The sequence below is a fragment of the Salvelinus namaycush genome, chromosome 5 (assembly GCF_016432855.1).
Source record: "Salvelinus namaycush isolate Seneca chromosome 5, SaNama_1.0, whole genome shotgun sequence".
Lineage (NCBI taxonomy): Eukaryota > Metazoa > Chordata > Actinopteri > Salmoniformes > Salmonidae > Salvelinus > Salvelinus namaycush.
Window position 1 is genome coordinate 24,408,360 of NC_052311.1, and position 24,516 is coordinate 24,432,875.

Below are 24,516 nucleotides of genomic sequence, written 5' to 3' on the forward strand. Positions count from 1 at the left end.
TATCTTCAATTTTATGAGTTAACTACCGAGTTGCAAACGCTAATTAGTTCTTTATAAAACATGACGTCATATTTGTGCGACTAGTGTCAATCGTCTGTCGTGGTGGAAAGTTTGAACACTTAGGACGAACTATAACGTCCCCATTTCTAAGTAAGTAACAAGTGTAGTAAGGCGGTCACATAAACAAATATCTAATTAGTTATTAGTATTCAGCAGGTTATCGCCGGTACCATTCTAACCAGGCATTGTCAGATAGCTAGCCTACACGCTAACATTAGCTAGCTAATTGAACTGCATATATCTAGCTCTGAGCACTCGAGTATTGTTTACTTTTCGCATGATATTGGAGTTTGTACCTAACGTTAGCCTTTTCAAGTTACTATAAAAAGGTAGAAAGAAACACTCCTCTTGATCAACGCATTTGTAGCTTCTCAACATGTATGGTAAGTGCTGAATAATGATTGGATTGGCACAGTGCCCTCCAGCCATGGCCTATAACAGAGCCTTCTACATTATATATACAAGTATGTGGACACCCCTTCAAATGAGTGGATTCGGCTATTTCAGCCACACCCTTTGCTGACAGGTGTATAAAATCGAGAACAGGCATGCAATCTCCAATGGACAACATAGGCAGTAGAATGTCCTTAAGGAAGAGCTCTGTGACATTCAACATGGCACCATCATAGGATGCCACCTTTCCAACAAGTCAGTCAAATTTCTGCCCTGTGAGAGCTACCCCGGTCAACTGTAAGCTCTGTTAATTTGAAGTGGAAATGTTTAAGAGCAATAACGGCTCAGCCGCGAAGTGGTAGGCCACACAAGCTCACAGAACGGGACCGCCAAGTGCAGTGTAGCACGTAAAAATCCTCAGTTGCAGCACTCACTACCAAGTAACAAACTGCCTTTGGAAGTGTAGCGCATTTATACAACGTCAGCACAATAATTGTTCATCGGGAGCATCATGAAATTGGTTTTTCATGGCCGAGCAGCCGCACACAAGCCTAAGATCACAATGCATAGCTTCGGCTGGAGTGGTGTAAAGCTCGCCGCCATTGGACTCTGGAGCAGTGGAAACGTGTTCTCTGGAGTGATGAATCACGCTTCACCATCTGGCAGTCAACGGACGATTCTGGGTTTGGTGATTGCCAGGTGAACGCTACCTGCCCGAATGCTTAGTGCCAACTGTAAAGTTTGGTGGAGGAGGAATAATGATCTGGGGCTGTTTTTCATGGTTCGGGCCCCTTAGTTTCAGTGAAGATAAATGTTAACGCTACAGCATACAATGCTGTACAAAGCATACATTCTATTTTTATTTTTATTTATTTTTTATACATTTTATCCCATTTTCTCCCCAATTTTCGTGGTATCCAATCGCTAGTAATTACTATCTTGTCTCATCGCTACAACTCCCGTACGGGCTCGGGAGAGACGAAGGTCGAAAGCCATGCGTCCTCCGAAGCACAACCCAACCAAGCCGCACTGCTTCTTAACACAGCGCGCCTCCAACCCGGAAGCCAGCCGCACCAATGTGTCGGAGGAAACACCGTGTACCTGGCCCCCTTGGTTAGCGCGCACTGCGCCCGGCCCGCCACAGGAGTCGCTGGAGCGCGATGAGACAAGGATATCCCTACCGGCCAAACCCTCCCTAACCCGGACGACGCTATGCCAATTGTGCGTCGCCCCACGGACCTCCCGGTCGCGGCCGGCTGCGACAGAGCCTGGGCGCGAACCCAGAGACTCTGGTGGCGCAGTTAGCACTGCGATGCAGTGCCCTAGACCACTGCGCCACCCGGGAGGCCCCCCAAAGCATACATTCTAGACGATTCTGTGCTTCCAACTTTGTGGAAACAGTTTGGGAAAGGCCCTTTCTTATTTCAGCATGACAATGTCCCCATGCACAAAGTGAGGTCCATACAGAAATGGTTTGTAGAGGTCGTTGTGGAAGAACTTGACTGGCCTGCACAGAGCCCTGACCTCAACCCCATCAAACACCTTTCGGATGAATTGGAACGCCGACTACGAGCCAGACCTAATCGCCCAACCTCAGTGCCTGACCTCACTAATGCTTTTGTGGGTGAATGGAAGCAAGTCCCCACAGCAATGTTCCAACATCTAGTGGAGAGCCTTCCCAGAAGAGTGGAGGCTGTTATAGCAACAAAGGGGGGACCAACTCCATATTAATGCCCATGATTTTGGAATGAGATGTTTGACAAGCAGGTGTCCACATACAACTGGTCGTGTAGTGTTTTTGTAAATAGAGCACTCTGCCCTATGCTTGTCCTATCAAAGGTCATTCCAGGGTTGTTCATATCCTGTGTCATGACTTATGAGAGACCACCTCTGACATTGCAGCATCTAATAATCAGTCACCTAAATCCTGTCCAGAGTGAGCTTAGTACATGGCAGAGATGAAACAGACATGTCGGTGAGATATTAAATGTTGTTCAGGCTAAATCTGACCTTTGTCTGTACAGCAATGGTGACTGAGGGCCCAGAGAAGACTGGTGAGGAGGGAGTGGTGGCTGGTGGCGGGGGGACGAGGTTTGACCTGGAGAAGGAGACTGAGCTGCGGTTCGAGGTGGAGGCCGGGGAGAAGGTGCAACTGGAGCTGCTCACAGGATTGGCAGAGGTCTTTGGCTCTGAGCTCAACCGCAACAAGAAGTACACGTTTGGACCAGGTTCCAAGATTGCTGTGTTCACCTGGCAGGGCTGTAGTGTTTCTCTCTCGGGGAAGACAGAGGTGAGAGGCTGTCGAGGAGTAACAGATGGATGAGAGGAATAGAGAGGGATATGTGTTTGTTTGAAGCATCTGTTATTGTTATCTGTAACTGCTAGGAGAGACATATGCAGAAATGTGTAAATCTCTCTCTCCCAGGTGGCGTACATATCAAAGGACACACCCATGCTGCTCTACCTGAACGCACACACTGCACTGGAACAGATGAGACGACAGGCGGAGAGAGACAACGAGAGGGGACCACGGGTCAGTGTTCATCTGTGTGTGTATGTCTATTTTTGTCTGAGTGAAGTGGACTTAGGTCAGTGTTTGTGTGTGTGAGAAGTGGACTTGGGTTAGTGTGTGAGAAGTGGACCTTGGTCAGAGACACTGTACGCTCTCTTGTGTAAAAGTTGCTTCAACGTTGTGCCCCAGGTAATGGTGGTGGGGCCTACAGATGTGGGGAAGTCAACGGTGTGCAGGCTGTTGCTGAACTACGCTGTCAGGCTGGGCAGGAGGCCCACACTGGTGGAGCTGGATGTGGGCCAGAGTGGGGTGAGATCAACAAAGCAACTACATCAGCACCAATGACTATGCACAGAGAATAGTATATAGGCAGATTAATCTTTTGTGTTTGTGGATGGTGGTGTAGATACAATATATTGCTACTGTTGCCTCTACTATCACTGCCATTATGCTAATAAGGATAATTACATATAGTGATTGTATTGACTGGCAGTGTCTAAGGTTAGTAATGTTGATGACCATGATGCATTCCTGTCAGGTGTCAGTCCCGGGCACAATGTCAGCACTGTGTATTGAGCGTCCGGCTGACGTGGAGGAGGGGTACTCCGTACAGGCTCCGCTGGTCTACCACTTTGGTTCCACCACTCCAGGAACCAACATCAAACTCTACAACAAGGTGAAAGATGAGACAGATAACCTAATACCCTAACCATAGAGGTTATAAACTCAGCAAAAAAAGAAACATCCCTTTTTCAGGACTCTGTCTTTCAAAGATAATTCGTAACAATCCAAATAACTTCACAGATCTTCATTGTAAAGGGTTTAAACACTGTTCCCCATTCTTGTTCAATAAACCATGAACAATTAATGAACATGCACCTGTGGAACAGTCGTTAAGACACTAACAGCTTACAGACGGTAGGCAATTAAGCTCAGTTATGAAAACTTAGGACACTAAAGAGGCCTTTCTACTGACTCTGAAAAACACCAAAAGAAAGATGCCCAGGGTCGCTGCTCATCTGCATTAATGTGCCTTAGGCATGCTGCAAGGAGGCATAAGGACTGTAGATGTGGCCAGTGCAATAAATTGCCATGTCCGTACTGTGAGACGCCTAAGACGGCGCTACAAGGAGACAGGACGGACAGCTGACCAACCTCGCAGTGTCAGACCACGTGTAACAACACCTGCACAGGATCGGTACATCCGAACATCACACCTGCGGAACAGGTTCAGGATGGCAACAACTGCCCGAGTTACACCAGGAACGCACAATCCCTCCATCAGTGCTCAGACTGTCTGCAATAGGCTGAGAGAGGCTGGTTTGAGGGCTTGTAGGCCTGTTGTAAGGCAGGTCCTCACCAGACATCACCGGCAACAACGTCGCCTATGGGCACAAACCCACCGTCGCTGGACCAGACGGGACTGGCAAAAAGTGCTCTTCACTGACGAGTCGTGGTTTTGTCTCACCAGGAGTTGTGTTTATGGTGTTTGTGGTGTTTATCATCGAAGGAATGCGCGTTACACCGAGGCCTGTACTCTGGAGCGGGATCGAGGTGGAGGGTCCGTCATGGTCTGGGGCGGTGTGTCACAGCATCATCGGACTGAGCGTGTTGTCATTGCAGGCAATCTCAACGCTGTGCATTACAGGGAAGACATCCTCCTCCCTCATGTGGTACCCTTCAGGGCGGCAGGTAGCCTAGTGGTTAGAGCGTGGACTTGTAGCCGAAAGGTTGCAAGATCGAATCCCCGAGCTGACAAGGTAAAAATCTGTCGTCTGTGTGTGATCGTTCTGTGTGTGATTTCCTGCAAGACAGGAATGTCAGTGTTCTGCCATGGCCAGCCAAGAGCCCAGATCTCAATCCCATTGAGCACGTCTGAGAGCTGTTAGATCGGAGGGTGAGGGCTAGGGCCATTCCCCCCAGAAATGTTTGGGAACTTGCAGGTGCCTTGGTGGAAAAGTGGGGTAACAGCTCACAGCTAGAACTAGAATCTGGTGCAGTCCATGAGGAGTAGATGCACTGCAGTACTTAATGCAGCTGGTGGCCACACCAGATACTGACTGTTACTTTTGATTTTGACCCCCCCTTTGTTCAGGGACACATGATTCAGTTTCTGTTAGTCAGATGTCTGTGGAACTTGTTCAGTTTATGTCTCAGTTGTTGAATCTTGTTATGTTCATACAAATATTTACACATCTTAAGTTTCCTGAAAATAAACGCAGTTGACAGTGAGAGGACGTTTCTTTTTTTGCTGAGTTTATTAATCCATAACTTTGTGGTTGACATTTTGCCTGGCGTATAATCTCTCTCGCCCCTCCCCATTTCTACCTTTCTCTCACTCCCCCTCCATTTCGCTCCATCTTTCTCTCCCACTCTCCCTCCTAGTTGACGTCGTGTCTGGCCGAAGTGTTCTCCCAGCGCTGTGAGGAAAACAGGAAGGCCAGTGTGGGCGGCTGCATCATCAACACCTGTGGCTGGGTGAAGGGTTCTGGCTACCAGGCCCTGGTCCACTGTGCCTCAGCCTTCCAGGTGGATGTGGTTCTGGTGCTGGACCAGGAGAGGCTTTACAACGAGTTGAAGCGGGACCTACCGCACTTCGTCCGAGTTGTGCTGCTACCCAAATCCGGAGGGGTCGTGGAGCGCTCCAAAGACTGCCGGCGTGAATCTCGGGACGAGAAGATCCGGGAGTACTTCTACGGTTTTCGCAGTGCCTTGTTCTTCCCTCACGCTTTCGACGTGCGCTTTTCTGATGTGCGGATCTACAAAATCGGAGCGCCTTCCATCCCGGACTCATGCCTGCCGCTTGGCATGTCGCAGGACGACACCCAGCTGAAGCTAGTCCCTGTGACGCCCGGTCGTGACCTCACACACCACGTGCTGAGCGTAAGCTGTGCCGATGAGGGGGAGGAGGGGGCTGGAGGGGTGCGCAGGGGTGTGCTGGAGAGCCCGGTGTGTGGGTTCATTGTGGTGACTAACGTAGACACACAGGCACAGGTGATGACCGTGCTCTCGCCCGCCCCCAGACCCCTCCCCAGACACACACTGCTCATCATGGACATTCGCTTCATCGACCTCAAATAGAGGAGGAGAGAGGGAGAAGACAGAGAAATGCTGAATGGCTGAAATCCCTGATGGCTTTGTCAAGAGGAGTTTAATTTAATTGGCACTGAGTTTGGGGCAGCAGAGCAGTATAACTGGTGAGTGTTTTTCTATATGGTCTCTCAAGAGTTGTTTTCCACACGAGACTGTTTGGTTATGAATGTTTTTTATTGTGATTTTAATAAAATGTGCCTCTGTTGCATCTTATTTTGCCTCTGTGGTGTGTAGCTACATACATTCACTCCAGCATTGTTTTAGATTGAACCTGGGTACCAGTCTTAGCTAACATTCCATTCCTTGTACTTTGTACCATATTCCAAAGACTGGTCTTCCTTCAACCCTCAAATATATTCTATCATTAATTTAATTATCCAGGTCCTCAATGAGGCCCTTCAAGGATGAAGATTGAGAAAGCATCAGAGTACATTGATACTTTTATCTCTAATCCCTTACATTTTTAGGCCCTTAATCATTAGATTTTGAAGCTAACAATTCAATGACCATAATAAATAGGTATGGTGTCAGAGGGCAACCTTGTTTTACGCCTCTTGACAATTCAACGTTCTCAGCGAAGTAACCGTTATTTATTGTTTTACATAAAGGATTGTTGTACATGACTTTTACCCATTTTATGAGAGATTCTCCAAAGTTGAAAAAAATCCAGCCACTTATTAACAGATTCTAGATGTATATCACTATATCAAATGCTTTCTCAAAATCTGCTATAAAGATTATACCTGGTTTTCCTACATTCTCATAGTTTTCCATTATTTCTAGTAGTTGTCTTGATTAATTTTAAGAATTCAGTTTTATAGTGATGAATAATGTCAGGGCAGATGTTTTTTATTCTATGAGCAATACATTTTGCCAATATTTTTGCATCACAACATTGAAGGGTGAGGGGCAATGTTCCCTCAAATTTCTTTTGGCACTGACCAAATTTCAGGTCTACTGACTACAAACTTGAACATTGGGGAAATGTTGTGCAACTTCAAGTGCACGTTTACTGTGAACACTGAGGCTGTACCCGCTTTAAAAGTTACAGTTTCAGACAGTGGTCAAGTAGGCTACTGTGACTATTTGATCATAATGTAGGCCTACCAGAGTGACCAACCATCAAACACAATAGAGAAAATGTGTTCATAACATTTTGACATGGAAATAGCTGTTCTATCATTCAGCCTACAGTAGAAGCCAATGTGTGGTATTCAATGTAGGCCTACATTTCACGACACAACATGCAGGGCTTGACATGAATCTGTTTATAAACAGGGGCCTCCATTTTTTTTTTTAAGAGACTGGGTCTTTGTATCACCCACCCTAGCTACTGCTTTAGTAGGAAAGAGATCAGTCTCTCTTTTTGTGTGTGTGACAGTATGCCATTTAAATACCAGTAATTAAAACATGGTAGTAATGGATCTTTCAGTAGTTCATAAAAAGTTTGATACAGTGTCTACAGAAAGTATTCACACCCTCTTGATTTTCCCCCACATTTTGTTGTGTACAACCTGAATTTAAAATTGATTAAATTGAGATTGTGTCACTGGCCTACACACAATGCCCCATTATGTCAAAGTGGAATTATGTTTTTAGAAATGTTTACAAATTAATTACAAATGAAAATATGAAATGTCTTGAGTCAATCAACCCCTTTGTTATGGCAAGCCTAAATAAGTTCAGGAGTAAAATGTGCTTAACAAGTAATACATTGTATGGACTCACTCCGTGTGCAATAATAGTGTTTAACATTTTAAAAATGTATGACTACTTCATATCTGTACCCCAAACATACAATTATCTGTAAGGTCCCTCAGTCGAGAAGTGCATTTCAAACACAGATGCAACCACAAAGACCATGGAGGTTTTCCAATGCCTCGCAAAGAAGTACCCCCGCACATTGACTCGGTACCGGTACCCTTTGTATATAGCTTTGTTATTGTTATGTACATTTATTTTGTTTTTTGATTGATTCCATTTTTTTCTCACTTAATTAAGTAAATATTTTATTGAACTGCATTGTTGGTTAAGGGCTTGTAAGTAAGCATTTCACGGTAAGGTATTCGGCGCATGTGACAAATAGAATTTGATTTGATATGCACATATTGGTAGATGGGTAAAAAAAAAAGCACACATTGAATATCCGTTTGAGCATGGTGAAATTATTCATTTCACTTTGGACAGTCCCTACAAAGATACACGTGTCCTTCCTAACTCAGGGATTTCACCATGAGGCCAATTGTGACTTTAAAACAGTTACTGAGCTTTAATGGCTGTGATAAGAGAAGACTGAGGATGGATCAAGAACATTGTAGTTACTCCACATACTGCAATTCCAATCACAAAATACAACAACTTGTGTGGTTAACAGCTTCAGTTTTCTGGGGGGGGGGCTTTATAATTCTAATTCTATTTTCTAGGCTCCACATGTTGCCAAAATATTAATGTTATTTCCAACAACCAATGAGCAAATCCGTCGGAAATCAGGATGCATAGCTAGATATTAAACGTTGAAAGGCCAGTCTCTTTCGCAAATGACAGGAGTGGAATGATAGCTATACAGCCTGGTACTCAGACATACTATTGTAGATGTGCCTCTGTTGCAAAACTGTAACCTGCTTCAGATAACGGGACCACTATTCCGAGCGACCTCTGGCATGTTGAAAGCTTTCAAAATATGTCTGTAATCCCCGCCCAAGGCCACACCGACTCCACAGATAGAACAAGGAGCGCAGACTCACCGGGAATGACGCTAATCTCAATCACTGATTGGACAAATGTCCCAAATTAATGGAGCGAGGGCAGTTCCGGGATTCCAACATTGGCCTAGCATACTAGCAATTAGCCTCGGGACCGAAACGCACCCTTAAGTACTTGAAAACATCAGCCCTGGACGTCAGGTATGGCTTGTTTGGTGAACTGCTTTGTCCAATAATATCTAAGTAGCTCATTTAACTGACAGTTTATAGTTGTACTGTCTCAAGCGGTGATCAAACAAACTTACCCTGCCTTGGCTAACGTTAGCTAGCTAACGTTAGTCCATTGGATTTTTTGCAGTTTCACAACGGCTCTCAATGCGTTGTATTAGCCTCTTGTCATTTTGTCACATTTGCAGGTTAGGACAAGTACAATATCTTGATAGCCTAGGTAGCTAGTTACCTAGCATACCCGGCCGAGTCCAACGTTAACTAACTGTGTTTAACATTGATGGAACATGTAATCGAACAGATTTGATAGAAGAGAGGTACTGTCTGTCAGACTCGACGTCACTCACAGTCCGTATGTTTGGAAATTTGATTATGGTCAGGTGTACGGCAATGCTGAAAAAGATGGCTTACTAGCTAACGTGACAATGGCATGACACTGGCTGGAGTAGAGGCAGGGTACTGTGAACGGGGAGATTTCAGGATTAACAGGCAATGAAGTAGGGGAGATTTACTGTGTGTGTGTTGCATAAAGATTATTAGTCGTCTGCTAATTGAGTGGGGCACATACACTCGTTCATCAACCTCCAGCAGCCTTTCACAGATACAGTCTGTAGAGAAGGCTAGGGCTGTTCTGGTGCTAATATGGGCGCTGTTCACTTAGAAATACAAAATCTGTATATAATATATTCAATGTCAGGTGTTGATTGTATCGGTATGTACCTTTGCACCTCTGTCATAGGGGGTGTAGAGTTTTTCGCTAACTAGCTGGGTTGTTTAAGATTGTGATGCTCAGGTTCCATTATATAGTCCAGCGAATAAGAACAAAATATACTCAATCGTGCATTTTATGATACAATTAGCGAACTTGTTACACAAATACTAAATACCTTAAGTAAAACTTTAAAGATTGGAGGCAGTCTGGGAAGCCTATCATTCAACCAGGGGGACCATTTTAATAAAATGTCTGCTGTCATTTGGATTTTCTGTTAGAATAAAATAGGGTGAAATCATTACAAGTAATATCAACATGACTTTAATGTTATCTACCTACTAAATAAACCACACAGATCATATAGACAATACTTATGATAAGGGCTCCTGATTGGCGCAGTGGTCTAAGACACTGCACCTCAGTGCAAGAGGGGTCACTGCAGTACCTGGTTCGAATCTAGGCTGCATCACATCTGGCTGTGATTGGGAGTCCAATCACAGACAGTGACTACGTGAAAAAAAATGGTTGACTTTGATTTCACACACAGCTAGAGCATGTCAAAATAAGTACTTTTGGCTATAGTGCCATCACAGATTTTGTCCATTACCTCCCTGATAGCCATTTCTATTATGGCTGCCAACCAGCTGTATGTGGCCATATTGGACTAGATTCACTTGGCCATATCTCCATAATTAATTGGTGCATACAGCCTCGTTGCAAACCAGGGAAGTTTCATTGAGCTGAATTGAGCTAAAGAGGAGTCGGAACCCTGTGTAAATCAGTGATGCCTTGCAACACGTCAAGCCAATCAAATGTATTTTATTTGTCACATGCTTCGTAAACAGGTGTAGACTAACAGTGAAATGTTTACTTACGGGTCCTTTTCCAACAATGCAGAGTTAAAGATATAATAGAAAGTGACACGAGGAATAAATCACCTTTGGCAGCGATTACAGCCTTGTACCGAAGCCACTCCTGCGTTGTCTTGGCTGTGTGCTTAGGATTGTAGTCCTGTTGGAAGGTGAACATTTGCCTCCAGTCTGAGGTTCTGGGCACTCTGGAGCAGGTTTTCATCAAGGATCTCTCTGTACTTTGCTCTGTTCATCTTTCCCTCGATCCTGACTAGTCTCCCAGTCCCTGCCGCTGAAATGCATCCACACAGCATGATGCTGCCACCACCATGCTTCACCGTAGGGATGGTGCCAGGCTTCCTCCAGACGTGACGCTTGACATTCAGGGCGAAGAGTTCAATCTTGGTTTCATCAGACCAGAGAATCTTGTTTCTCATGGTCTGAGAGTCTTTTAGGTGCCTTTTGGCAAACTCCAAGCAGGCTGTCGAGTCTTTTACTGAGGAGTGGCTTCCGTCTGGCCACTACCGTAAAGGCCTGACTGGTGGAGTGCTGCAGAGATGGTTGTCCTTCTGGAAGGTTCTCCCATCTCCAGAGGAACTCTGGAGCTCTGTCAGAGTGACCATCGGGTTCTTGGTCACCTCCCTGACCAAGGCCCTTCTCCCCCGATTGCTCAGTTTGGCCGGATGGCCAGCTCTAGGAAGAGTCTTGATGGTTAAAAACTACTTCCATTTAAGAATGACGGCGGCCACTTTGTTCTTGGGGACCTTTAATGCTGCAGACATTTTTTTTTTTGTACCCTTCCCCAGATTTGTGCAGCCTCACAATCTTGTCTCGGAGCTCTATGGAAAATTCCTTCGACCTTATGGCTTGGTTTGCTCTGATATGCACTGTCAACTGTGGGACCTTATCTAGACAAGTGTGTGCCTTTCCAAATCATGTCCAATCAATTGATTTTACCACAGGTGGACTCCAACCAAGTTGTAGAAACAGCTCAAGGATGATCAATGGGAACAGGATGCACCTGAGCTCAATTTCAAGTCTCATAGCAAAGGGTCTGAATACTTATGTTACGGTATTTCTGGTTTTTATTTTTAATACATTTGCAAAAAATTATAAACCTGTTTTCTTTTCGTTATTATGGGGTATTGTGTGTAGATTAAGGATTTTTTATTTATTTAATCCATTTTAGAATAAGACTGTAATGTAACAAAGTGAAGGTGCACTGAATGTACTTATAGGTAGGGTAGGGGTAAACTCACTAGGCAACAGGATAGATGGACAGTAGCAGCAGTGTAATGTGGTCAGTGAGTTTGTGTGGCATCAGTATGCATGTGTGTTCGTGTATGTGTGTGTTCAGCAGAGAGACGTGTAACCCATTTTAACAAAATGCTTTTTAGACCTTTCAGCCTTCACACAAAGTAAAAGTCTAAATAACTTATCACGGCAACTGGTTTGATACATTCACCTCTGAAGGTACGTTCAGTAATCTTGCTCTAATTTGTCATCCTGAGGGTCCCAGAGATAAAATGTAGCATAGTTTTGTTTGATAAAATCTATTTTTATATTCAAATGTAGGAACTGGGTTCTACAGTTTGAACCCCTGCTGTCTCTTGCCCCTGCTGTCTCTTGCTCCACACCCACCCCGCCCGGCCATCTAGATGTGTGAAAGTTAGTGTATAAGCTAATGATCAATCATATATGACATTCCTGGGAGTGTTAGCCTACATTTTGTATTACCATATACTTTTTGTGTGTCCTATATAGTTATTTACTTAAATGTATCAATTGACCAATTCAGCACATTTGTGCAGACTCGATACAAAATACTGTGCAGTATTGCAATGCTTCACTGGATCAATATGAAACTTTGCACATACACAGCTGCTGTCTAGTGGCCAAAATCTAAATTGCGCCTAAACTGCAATATTATATTTTGGCCTTTCTCTTGCATTTCAAAGATGAAACATCTATCAGAGCTAATGTGTTATATTATCCTACATTAATTTCACATTTCCACAAACTTCAAAGTGTTTCCTTTCAAATGGTATCAAGAATATGCATATCCTTGCTTCAGGTCCTGAGCTACAGGCAGTTCGATTTGGGTACGTCATTTTAGGCGAAAATTGCAAAAAAAGGGTTCGATCCTTAAGTGACACATGTATGCATTGCATGCACGTGACCAATAGTGACCAAATGCCTGACCTATAGCATATCATAATCGCATCAATAAATTGGTTATAACAAACTCTGAACACGTGACAGCAAAATGGATGCAGAGAACGTGACCAAAAAACCCGAAACGGGGGAATGTTTACTAGCTCAGGAGTTAAAGGGGAAGTCGGATGTTTGGAATAAATTTGACTAGTTATGGAAAATATTGGAGATAAAGAAAAAGGAGCAAGTGTTGTGCCATGATTACAAAGTCATTTTTCTGACTGTTTGGAATAATGTAAACATCACCAAATAAATTATAAGCCTACCAGAGAGTCTTATGTACTTTTGTAAAGCCTTTATTACAGCAAAGACTAAACAGTCACATTCATTTGTGAATGCAATTTCCGAAATGGAACAGTTTATTTATTGTTTACGCTAATTATTCAAGGGTCGCTTTATTTTTTAACAAATGCTTGATTGCATTTCAAATGATGAATGACTCAAATGCTTTGTGATGACATGTACGGATGAATGATTGATTGATACAGTAGCCTATATAAGTATTGAAGTAAAGAGTGTAAACAACACTAAATAAATTATAAGTAAAAACAACATGCGGTGGCTAATTTCTGTATTATCAAATGAGGAGAGACAAACCTATCACACAAATCAAATTTATACTTAAACTGAATCTTTTTAAGTGAGAACTTTGCAATAGCGATGGCTGGTCGACAAATCACGCTAAGATGATTAGTTGAGAGCCCCGAGACAAAAGTACAAAGATCTTTTATAGCCAAGATACACCCCTTTCAACCTACATGATGGGTCACAAGGTTAAGATTTGTATGAGAGATACCTGTAATACATAGCAGACAGTATCTGACAGTTTTCATTGAATAGAGACCAGTGTCTGGCCCTCCGACTCCAAACTGGAACCATCTCTCCCTGGTATGGTATAGAACAGAAACATTAACTCATGCTCTGGAATGCTCTTTAGGTTTTATCACCCAAAAGACATCGTAATACTGACAGAGGATATTTATCTCCCAGAGGCCCATCCTCAGTAGAACACACACACAATAGTTAACAAAATACTCTATTCTGTTGCATAAAACAACCATTTGATGCAATAAAAGTATTATAACATAATCTTGCAATTTTGCTCTCACAAACAACAAAAGTGTAAAGCCTTTACAGCATAGAAAAGATGGAAAAACAGCCGAATTTGTATAATTGTTTATCCGACATGTGGTTGTTGACGTTTAGTGCTGATGCTTAGTGTTTTATAAAGCCAGGATTTATAAACAGTTAGGCTATTGATTATAGACCTAATTAAGTTGGTTTCCTCTCTCTTCACTTTTCTTAGACAATTAAGGCAAGTGCTGTTTTCTCTTCTCCTAACTCAGCTGCTGCCTCCGCCGCATTGTTCTCAACACCAATATGCTGGTTAACATTGCTATTATGCACATAGCAACATGAACTAGGCGCCAATTCAACAGCGCAGTGATTCGTTCAGAACGACCGCTATCCAATGCGGGAGAAGGCGCATTTGTTATAAAATATTTTTATTAGTGTTGCACCATTGTTTTACGTAATATAACCATATACAATTTCAGTAGCACATGTCTTAGTGATGGACTGTGCCATCCCCACTGCCTCCACAATGGATCAGTCCACTCAGACAGGCGCCAATCAGACTGGTGTCTTGTACACCATGAAATTCAAAAATAAATTGTTGTTACTGCTTGACTCGAGATCTCGGTCGACCAACAGCCTATCGACCAAACAATCAACTAGTTGACTAAATGGGGTCTGAATGGCAGCCATTTTATTAAAATGGCCATCCTGGTTGACTGACAGGCTCCCCAGACTGCCTCCAATCTTCAATGTTCCTAAAGCTATCTACTATAGTATTAGTTTACAGAGTTTGATAATTTTATCATAAAATGCAGTTTGTAGCCAGTTTGTGGTCCTAAAAAAACGGAAATGAAACCTCATGGGTGTGTTCGTTTTGTTCTATGAGATAATATCAGACAGTTAACATGACATGTATGAATTATGAAGCCTTTATGTGCTTATGCATCAACATTTGCAAAAAGTGATGTTAGCTGATGAAGATTCTCATAGAACAAACTCCTACGCCTGTGTTTTGTAGGCTTTGGCCAACAAGCAATGGCGCAGTTAGCCTCCGTTAGGGCCTACAAAAACACGCCATTACTATTGCTCTCTATTATTACCTAAGATCTGTTTTCAGTGTTCTAATGGAACAGGACTTTTCCCTCAGGTGTTACATGAGATCTGTGTGGATAGGAGGGCTCTGTTATGAATACCATTTTGTGTGTGTGTGAGAGAGAGAAAGAGTGTGAGAGAAAGGTTGTGTTTGTGTGTAAGGAAGAAAGACACTTTTAGACACACCTTTTTCCTGGTTAGTCAGTGTTGTAAAATGAAAATGGAGTAGAGTTGACAAAATGGTCAGGTTTCAACACACAACCTGCCACTCCCTAGACATACACAATTCTGCTCTGGCTTGCAACAACTAGCTACAGTATGTAAAGAACATGTTATTGTCATACCTTGCACCACTACTATGTTTTTCATGGCTGCATTTGTGTTAGTGATGGTGTGAGGTTTGTGTGTGTGTAATTACTACTGGTTGAAGTTTGAGGTGTTGGTTAATGTTATTGATGTAATCTAGTAGTTGTGTAACATGCTCTCCATTTCATTCTGTTTCAGGGGGTGCCCTCTGATTGCCCTCTTAGACAACGACAGTGTGTGACAGAACACTTGAGTGTGTGCAAAGAAATAAAGCGGGAGAGAAAGAAGAGGACCTGCAGTTGTCTGAGTGGCTTATTCTTCTTTCTGCGTGGCTCCATTTCAAAGGGATCATGGGAAAAGAGGCATGTTTACGGCGAAACCATGGCGACACAGATTTAGGCTCTGTTTGGGATGAATTGATTTTACCTGCACTGTCACAAAGACTGACACAAACGGCTAGATAAACAGCTGATTGGTCCAGTTGACCCAACACGACTGATCTCATCGTTCTTTCATATTGACGGAGTACTGAAATAGTGGATACAACATTTTAAATAGCTTTTGTGTACAAGTTTTAATGTTTGAAAAAGCTGCAAGTGGACTTGGATTTTTGCTGGGCAGCTTTAAGACTGGCTTAAAGTTGAGATTTTTGTTTGTCTCAACCGCTGCTGCCTCCGCAGGATATAGAGCCTTGAACTCTCCCCTTTGCAAGCATTCTGTCACACTTTTCTCTCTCACAAACACACATTTCAGTGCCTAGATACACCTTTTCTAAGACCAGAGTTCAGTCGATGGTCACTGCTCTGCTAGAGAACCCTGTTCTGCTGTTTCATAGGATGTCCTGTTACTACCTCCTAATTTCTGCCCCACATTTACCTTACAAGAATTTGTAAATGAACAACTGTTAACACTCAAGCACTGAGTAATAGCTGAGGAGTAATAGCTGAGGAGTAATAGCTGAGGAGTAATAGCTGAGGAGTAATAGCTGAGGAGTAATAGCAAGTTAGTGTTCGATGCCTGTGCAGGGTTGGTTTGTTGTCTCACCAGGTCAGAAAGTGGTTGTTCAAGCAGGTCGTTGTGTGTGTCCTTGTGGGTCTTTGTTGCACTACACAGGAGACATTTTGTTGATGTATTTATATTGTTGAACCAAATAAGGTTACATGAAGCCATATAGAAATATTTCTAAAAGTCGCAATTATTTTTGTATCATAATGTAAAGTTTTTAAGATGTGTAAAAGTTATATAGTCTAATATATACCTGCAAAGTTCTACACGCACGTAAACAAAGGTGTAGACTTTATTATAAAATCATTATTTTAGTTTTTAAGTGGTTTTATTGGCTGAAGTGCAAATATCTGGCTAGCTTTCTCTAAGATGTTTCTCCCAAACGGCTGCTTTGTGTAATATTACAAGTGCTGGTCCCTAAGATCCTTCCCTTCTACCATCATGCTCCCTTATCCCATACGGACACTGAGGTGTTCCCTCTGACCCTTCCACCAACCTTCTCTTTAGATATACCCCTTCTACCTCTCTCTTTCCCTCCGATGCCGGGGTTTAGTAGTGGGGGGCTAGGGGGAGAAGTGGGTGGCCCCGCCTCTTCTCCCCGCCGGTTCCACCCCAGTCGCTATGTACCCGTCTCTGCGGCAACCACCTTCCTGGTCGCCTCCACCACACTCTTCTTCTGCTTCACGTGAGTAAGACGAACACACACACACACACACACACACACACACACACACACACACACACACACACACACACACACATTAGATTCCATGTTATAGCTCTGTATCTCTCTTCCCCGCCCCCCATCCCTCTCTCCCTCCAGGTGTCCGTGGTTGTCAGAGCATGTCTCCTCCGTTGTTCCCATCTATAACGCTGTGGTCTTCCTCTTCACCCTCGCCAACTTCTGCATGGCCACCTTTATGGACCCAGGGGTCTTTCCCAGAGGTAAGGAGAGTGTTAAAGATAAATGACTTAGGTGTGAAGAAAGTGTTTCAGTGTGTACGGTGTGTGTGTTCACAGCGGAAGAGGATGAGGATAAAGAGGATGATTTCCGCGCTCCGCTCTATAAGACAGTGGATATCAAGGGCATTCAGGTCCGGATGAAGTGGTGTTCCAGCTGCCGCTTCTACAGACCGCCCCGCTGTTCACACTGCTCTGTGTGTGACAACTGTGTGGAGGTAAACACACACACACACAGACCTGTACTTCTACAGACTGCCACCTAGCTCACACTACAGGTGGTATAACGGGTGACAACTGTGTTATAACACGTTGTCCGTGGCAACAATAGAAATATCAGAGAAACATCAGTTATTTGATCATTTAAAAAAATAAAATCTCTATTGACTCTTTTGTGACCGTTTTGACCTGTGTGTGACTTGGCAGGACTTTGACCACCACTGCCCGTGGGTCAACAACTGTATTGGGCGCAGGAACTACCGTCACTTCTTCCTGTTCCTGTTGTCCCTGACGATCCACATCATGGGTGTGTTCGGCTTCGGCCTGCTCTACGTCCTCCACCACCAGCACCAGCTGGACAGGGTTCACTCCGCTGTCACGTATCCTTGTACACACACACACACACACACACACACACACACACACGCGCGCGCTAGTTGTTGCGCTGGTGTTGGTGTCCTTGACTGTGTGTTCCCAGTATGGCTACAATGTGTGTTGCTGGCCTCTTCTTCATCCCAGTAGCAGGTCTTACTGGTTTCCACATGGTACTGGTAGCTCGGGGTAGGACCACTAACGAGCAGGTACGTCTGTCTATCTGGGTGTGGGTTTTGGTGTGTTTTCCTCTGAGGGCTGACATGATCTAAAAATAGAACTTCTCTCTCGCGCGCTCTCTCTCTAGGTCACAGGGAAGTTTAGGGGCGGCGTTAACCCTTTCACCAATGGCTGTCTGAGGAACATCTCACATGTGCTCTGTAGCGCTCAGGCTCCCAGGTTAGCGACCGTCTCTCCTTCATGCCTCCTCTTTTCCTCTGCTGTTGCAGCTTATGGTTGAACAAGACCCTCAGGGGTAAGGAACTCAGTATAGCCTCAGTGTTGTGGTGGTTAACTAAATATCTATATAATAATATTTCTACTGTGTAATGTAGTATAAAGTTGGTGTATGTTTCAGGGAAGTCATTGATGTGTGTTTTGCTGTCTCTGTCAGGTATGTGGGGCGGTGGCGGGGCAAACAGACAGCGGAGGTGCAGCCTCCCTTCCTCCGCCCTCCTCTCTCCGAGGCCCAGCTAGAAGCCAAAGTCCTGGACAACGGCATCCAGAACGACTGCCACAGCACCAGGGTACACACACACACATAAAATAAACTCTTAGTCATCTCTCGTGTGTATGAACAGTCTTGTCCCTTCCTGTCCCTGTCAGTCTAAGAGCAGTTTAGAGCAGATGGAGAACCAGTCAGCTGATGCAGAGCCTCCACCTCCTCCCAAACCGGAGCTCCGCTACCCTGGTCTGCCCCGCGCTGACACCGAGGGTGAGCAGTGAACACACACAAGCACTCCCGTATCCCACCCAGGCGGCGCTGTGTAGTTTTTAAATGCTGTTTTTTCCCCCCCTCCAATCAGAGAGCAGCTTGCTGTCTGACGGTCCGCCCACTCCATCTATGTACAAGTACCGGCCGGCCTATAGCAGCCCACAGATGAACCACACAGCTCTGACACACCCAAACAAGGTACGCACGCATGCACACACACACACATACACATGCATACATTCCCCTCCATATTAGGGCTGTGATGATACCACTATCACAATATATTTTCCATGGCAAAAATTAAAACACGAAGCAGACAACTCTTTGGTCCTTTAAAAACCTGCTGGATGTAAAATATTGTGTGCTATAGTTTGGAAAATAAATCCATGTGACTCTGGTTTACAACATAATGATGTTTGTTTCCAATATTAGGGCTGTTTTCCTAAAGAAGTTACATCCGTTTTGTTTCCTTGCCACGATACTAACGAGTATTGCGATCCTGGCCCTACTCTGTATGTATTTGGACGCGGAAACTAAAACGTTTAGTTTGGCTCTATACTCCAGCATTTTGGGATTTGCGATAAATATGTTTAATATGAAGCGGCAGTACAAAATGTCACCTTTTTTATTTGAGGGTATTTTCATACATAACTGTTTTACTGTTTAGAAATGAAAGCACTTTATTGCCAATTCACTTGCTATTATGCAAAACATAATCTGAAACACAACCAAAACAAGCTGTAAATGCATCCAACAAGTTTGTAGCGTCACACGCTTGAAGTCATAGTGTCCAAGGAATATGGGACCAAATATACTTTAGACTACTTTAATACACTATAAGTGAGTTTTGTCCAACTACTTATGACGTCTTAAAATGATATGAAGTACATTAATTTCTAAATGGTAAAAAAGATATGTATGAAAATACCCTCAAATAAAAGTTCTGTACTGTCGCCTCATATGAACCATTTGTTCTCAAATCCAAAATGCTGGAGTATAGAGCCAAATGTAAAAATGTAGCTACCCTGTCCAAATGTATATGGAGAGGAGTGTATACATACTCACGCGTTTCTTACGCAGTCCAGACCTTTAACATTTTGAGATGACAGACATCGTGAGATCCATTCCCTGAGATGACATAGCTCTACTCCTTTAGTTTATAATCTCCTCCTAAACACAGGGTCAAATCAGTTGATAGATCAGCTATAGAATGCTGGGTGGCATTAAGCCTAGGGCATCCAGGTGGGACTAGCAGAGACCCCTCTCTGAGGTCCTAGCCTTTCTTCATTCCTTTGTGTTTAACTCCATCCCCCTCTTTTTTTGTTTTTACTCTGAATTGATCACTCAGTGGCCATCAGTTGATCAGTAAGTCTCAGTTAGTGTCGTGTGTGTGTGTGTGTGTCCATTTATGTCTGTAAAAAGGTGTATGCTTGTGACTTCCCCCCCCCGACTCTGCATTTACATGAATGCCTGTATTTTTATAGATTTCTATGTTTCTGTTCTTGTGGCGCTAATGTTATTTTGCAAGGTGAGTGGTCTTGGTAATGTGATGCCCCAGTAGACCTTCATCCTCCCCTGCTGGCTCTCTGTAGAAACTGTGATCTGTACAAATTTCTATGTTGTCTTCTGTTGAGGAATGTCTCAAAGTAATCCCTTTGTAACATACGTTCCCATCCTCCTTCATTTTACCTTCACTATCTCTTACTGCTCTTCTCTCCTATCATTACCTTCACCTCCTCCTCCACCTCTCCCTCTCTCTTTCTCTCCAGATGATTCGTGGGGACAGTCTGGACTCTCCCTCCATCCTCCAGTCGAGTTGCCAGCACAGCTATCGGTCTGAGCCCAGCACCCTTGATGGGGGGTCGTTAATAGGTGTGAGGGTGCATAGGGGGGGAAGGGAAAGGGGCGAGGGCCCCGGGGGAACCAGTGGGACGGGTAGTGGCGTCTCGGGGGGCATCTCCGGGTACTCCCTAGGGGGGCGGTCGTACACTTCCTACCCCTCATCTCTTGTCTTGTCCACCGGTGGCTCCCTCTCCTCCAGCATGCGCTCTGCCCACACGCACCACAATACTCTGGGCACGCTCCAATCAGAGGGCACCACCGACACCAGCTACAAGAGCCTGGCCAATCAGACACCTCGGAATGGCAGCCTGTCCTACGACAGCCTGCTGACGCCGTCCGAGAGCCCGGAGTTTGAATCGGCTGCTCATGAGCTGTCCCCCCAGAAGCCCCACACCCCCGCAGCGTTTCCCCCGGCGATGACCTTCTCCTTGCCGGCCCCCGGGGTCGGGGATGCGCCCCTGCAGGGGTACACCTCACCCTTCCTCTCTGCACAGATGGCCCAGCAGAGAGAGGGCCAGCTGCTCCAGGGCTCTGCCTCTTTCTCCTCCCCCCACAGGGCGTACCTTCGCGCCATCAGCCCGCCCCTGCCGACTCCTCCCCCACACGCTGCCCACCCCGAGACACCGCACCTCCTCCACCAGGACACCAGACACCCACACCTCCGTGCCTCCTCCTCTCGCCCCCTTCCTCCCGTCTCTGAACAGCCCTCCCCGTCCTCTCCCCGTGCCTGTTCCCCTGTGTCCCCCCCGCCCCGAGGCCCCTCCCTGGGGCAGTCTCTCTCCTACACCCGAGAGGCAGGGTTCCAGCACAAGGCTCGGCCAATGGGAGGAGGTGGTTTGTCGGGAGGGGGCGGAATCAGAGGGATCCAGGCTCCACAGTGAGTAGAGATCTGAGCCGCAAGCCTGGTACTCTTCGTACTCCTCCTCTTCCTCCCTGATTGATCTATGTGAACCCTCCTCTTCCTCCCTGATCTGTGTGAGTCTTTTCCTCCTCTTGATATCAGTAAGTGTTTCTGCTGGAGTGTGTTTTTAATGTGTATAAGAACTATGCTCGGGTGTAACTGTAGTGGGATGTATATCTGTGTTTGAATTGTCTACTTCATATAGAGGCAAGTATGTGTGAAACCGAAGTGATTGTGTTTGTTAGCATGACCAGTTTAGCATGCTACTGTTTTCTCACTCCTGTCTGTTCTGTGCCCTTTTCCTCCGCCCCAATGAGCCTTCTACTCTTGTAACCTTATCATAAGTCTTGTTATTACAGTCTATTTTTGAATCAGATCTACTCACCTCTTCTCTCTCACTCCCTCTGTCACCCCATCTGCATCCTTACCCCCCCCCCCTTTTCCCGCCGACTATCCAATCAGATCCACCTCTCGCCCAGGCTTGGCCAATCACAGTACATCTAAACCAGGGGGCGGGGTGAAAAAGGTGACTGGCGTCGGAGGGACAACCTATGAGATATCGGTTTGAGTGAAAGACGTCCGCCCCGGCCAATGATAGAAAGAAGATTGTTCCACTGGACAGATTCAAATTTTCTTACTCTGAGGGACTTCAAGATGGATGTTCACTAAAATGCACCCACACAATGGTCAATATGGAGTTGGATAGTGGAATAGAAGTGTGTTTGCTCACTGGTATTTCAATGACCTTCCTATCCTGACCATCTTTATCTGCCAATCTTTCAAATTGGATAGAATGGCAACTGAAGTGGAACTCAATGTTGATCAGTGTTGGAATGGGACAACCTTACCTCGGCCTCTCTGTGAGCCATAGACTATATAACATGAATGCTATTATGACTGCTGGGTACTAAACTCTCTCTATAACACTTGTATAAAAATATGATTTGTTTTGGTACATTAACACATGGAGAATTTATGCGATAAAATATAATCCTGGAAGGAAGTAAGGCTTTTTAACCAATCAGCATGGAGCCTGAGAGGGAGCATATGGACTGGTGACCAATCGTGGCACTCTGTGGTTCAAGACTTCCTGCTCCATCATATGGATGGATCCCCACTCCACAGTAGTCATTAATTAGTTAGTCTGCAGTGATTATTCAAAGACTGTTCAGAGATGATGCCTCAACCACTATAATTTCATTTTAGTTTTCTAAATAAAGCTTTGGTTTTTTTAATTGTTTTATATAAATGTCAAAAAGAATCTTTAAGAATTATTGGGTCAGATGATGAAGATATAGTTTATTTTGCTTCGTGACAAACTATAAATGTGAGTGAGTTAGACTGGTCGCTTGTTTTGATTGATGGCTGCTTCAACCTGTCATAGATCTCGATGGAATATTCATCCAAAGTGATGATCCTCTCTGACGGACAGCTGAAGTGACATCACTGAGGATGTTGAAAGCCACAAAGAAAATGTAAATTCTGAATCATAAATACAGCACAAGCCTCTTTGTGGAATGTACACTCAATGTTTTTTTATTGATACATTATTCAAATTCTCTGTTTGTAGCTTTAAATGATTGTCCTTTTGATGTTCGCTATGTTTTCTGTCAATCGAATGCTAGAAAAACCTTATAAAGATGTCTAGCCAAATGGGTTTATGGTGGGAGGGGCTTATTTATTTGAACACACAGGGATACCTTTGCGCTCTTAACACAATTCCAAACCGATCTCTACGTCCTGGAGTTGGATTAAGTTGCCCCTACACAATGGGGCTTTTTGACCCTAATGGTTAAGGTTAGGACTAGGGGATGTTAAGATTATCCTAGATCTGTTCCCAGAAGGGTAATTTATAACCCAGAGACCACATCCCTGTCATAGTGCCTTGTCCTTAGATTCTAATGTACTTGGACAATTCCAAGAAATCAAATTCTGGGGGGGTGGTTTATTTTCTAAGATAATATGGTATAAATATAGATATTCTGTAGTAATGTCTGATTGTTAATAGAAATATGTATGATGTGTCTTGGGGGGATTGGTTTGAAATTGAGGACTGTTTTGATTGTTTTTTTTGCCTTGAGACTATTTGTAGTAAAACTAAGCATTTTGTTTTTTACAGTATTTCTTATGGCTACAGCCAGATAAGAATGTTATATTTTAGTTTGTTTTGTAGATATTCTGGCCTCTTGATTTCTTTATTTTGAATCTCTTTATGGTACAATTAACATTTTGGCCACAAATAGGTTTAGGAAGGCATGGTCAGAAACACAGAGGTGTGTCAGGAGTGTGTGGGTGAGAGGTGGTGTTATGTTTAAGCCAAAGCTATGAGAGTTGGAATGTCAAAGCTAGCTGAATGTAGCACATGTTATGTTCTGAAGCACACAAAGTAGACTATCCCACCAACCAATCAAACAGCAGCATGGCCAGTCAGAGTGTGTGTGCGTCCCCCTCGCCATGTTTAGATGTGTGTGTGTGTGTGTGTGTGAGAGAATATCCTTGCCAAATGCACACCTGGTTGATATGTATGATGACAATAGTTAAGCATCATAATGGCACAAAAAGTCAGACATACAGGACTGGAGAAAGTCTGACTGTTACTTTGGTGGTGAATAAGTGAATATACATGAGTAAATTAGAATAGTATTGTTGTAAGCTGTGCTGAATGGAAAGAGTGTCACAAATTACTTCAACGATGAATATGAAAAAGACAGTTCCAAAATGGCCTTATGAAGACGTTTTTAAAGATGTCTTCTCAGATTAAAAGGTTGCCCTGATGGAAAAACGTGTCTGTCTTCAATCAGCTGAGAGTATGGCAGGGGTCTGGGAGGATAGAAGTTTTATTTCACTTTTGGCAGAACAGATTATACCAACTGTCAGTTTGACGCCATACTTTGGTGTTGAAATGTGACCCAAAAGGTATCAGAACATGAAAAAAAACAAGTAAAACAAACTCACTACAGTCACAGTAAAACTGTTATGGATGAATGAGTGAGACGGCGGTGTAAGGCATTTTCACTTCAATAGTTTAAGGCATCGATAATTG

The 24,516-nt window shown here is 44.1% G+C and overlaps 2 protein-coding genes across 2 annotated transcripts; both read left to right on the plus strand.

Moving 5' to 3' along the window:
- Window positions 1-85: 85 nt before the first annotated feature.
- On the plus strand, window positions 86-6,271 carry LOC120047445 (polyribonucleotide 5'-hydroxyl-kinase Clp1-like). The gene is made up of 6 exons (XM_038992973.1): window positions 86-150; window positions 2,478-2,743; window positions 2,879-2,986; window positions 3,155-3,274; window positions 3,504-3,641; window positions 5,351-6,271. Exons 2-6 carry the CDS (start codon window positions 2,480-2,482, stop codon window positions 6,044-6,046), a joined length of 1,326 nt encoding a protein of 441 aa, XP_038848901.1. The 5' UTR covers window positions 86-150; window positions 2,478-2,479; the 3' UTR covers window positions 6,047-6,271.
- A 2,540-nt stretch (window positions 6,272-8,811) lies between these two features.
- LOC120048088 (palmitoyltransferase ZDHHC5-B-like) lies at window positions 8,812-24,247 on the plus strand. The gene is made up of 12 exons (XM_038993788.1): window positions 8,812-8,961; window positions 15,439-16,930; window positions 17,069-17,190; window positions 17,266-17,423; window positions 17,632-17,804; window positions 17,903-18,005; window positions 18,104-18,195; window positions 18,410-18,542; window positions 18,622-18,730; window positions 18,822-18,928; window positions 20,500-21,449; window positions 21,936-24,247. Exons 2-12 carry the CDS (start codon window positions 16,785-16,787, stop codon window positions 22,039-22,041), a joined length of 2,199 nt encoding a protein of 732 aa, XP_038849716.1. The 5' UTR covers window positions 8,812-8,961; window positions 15,439-16,784; the 3' UTR covers window positions 22,042-24,247.
- The last annotated feature ends 269 nt before the right edge of the window (window positions 24,248-24,516 follow it).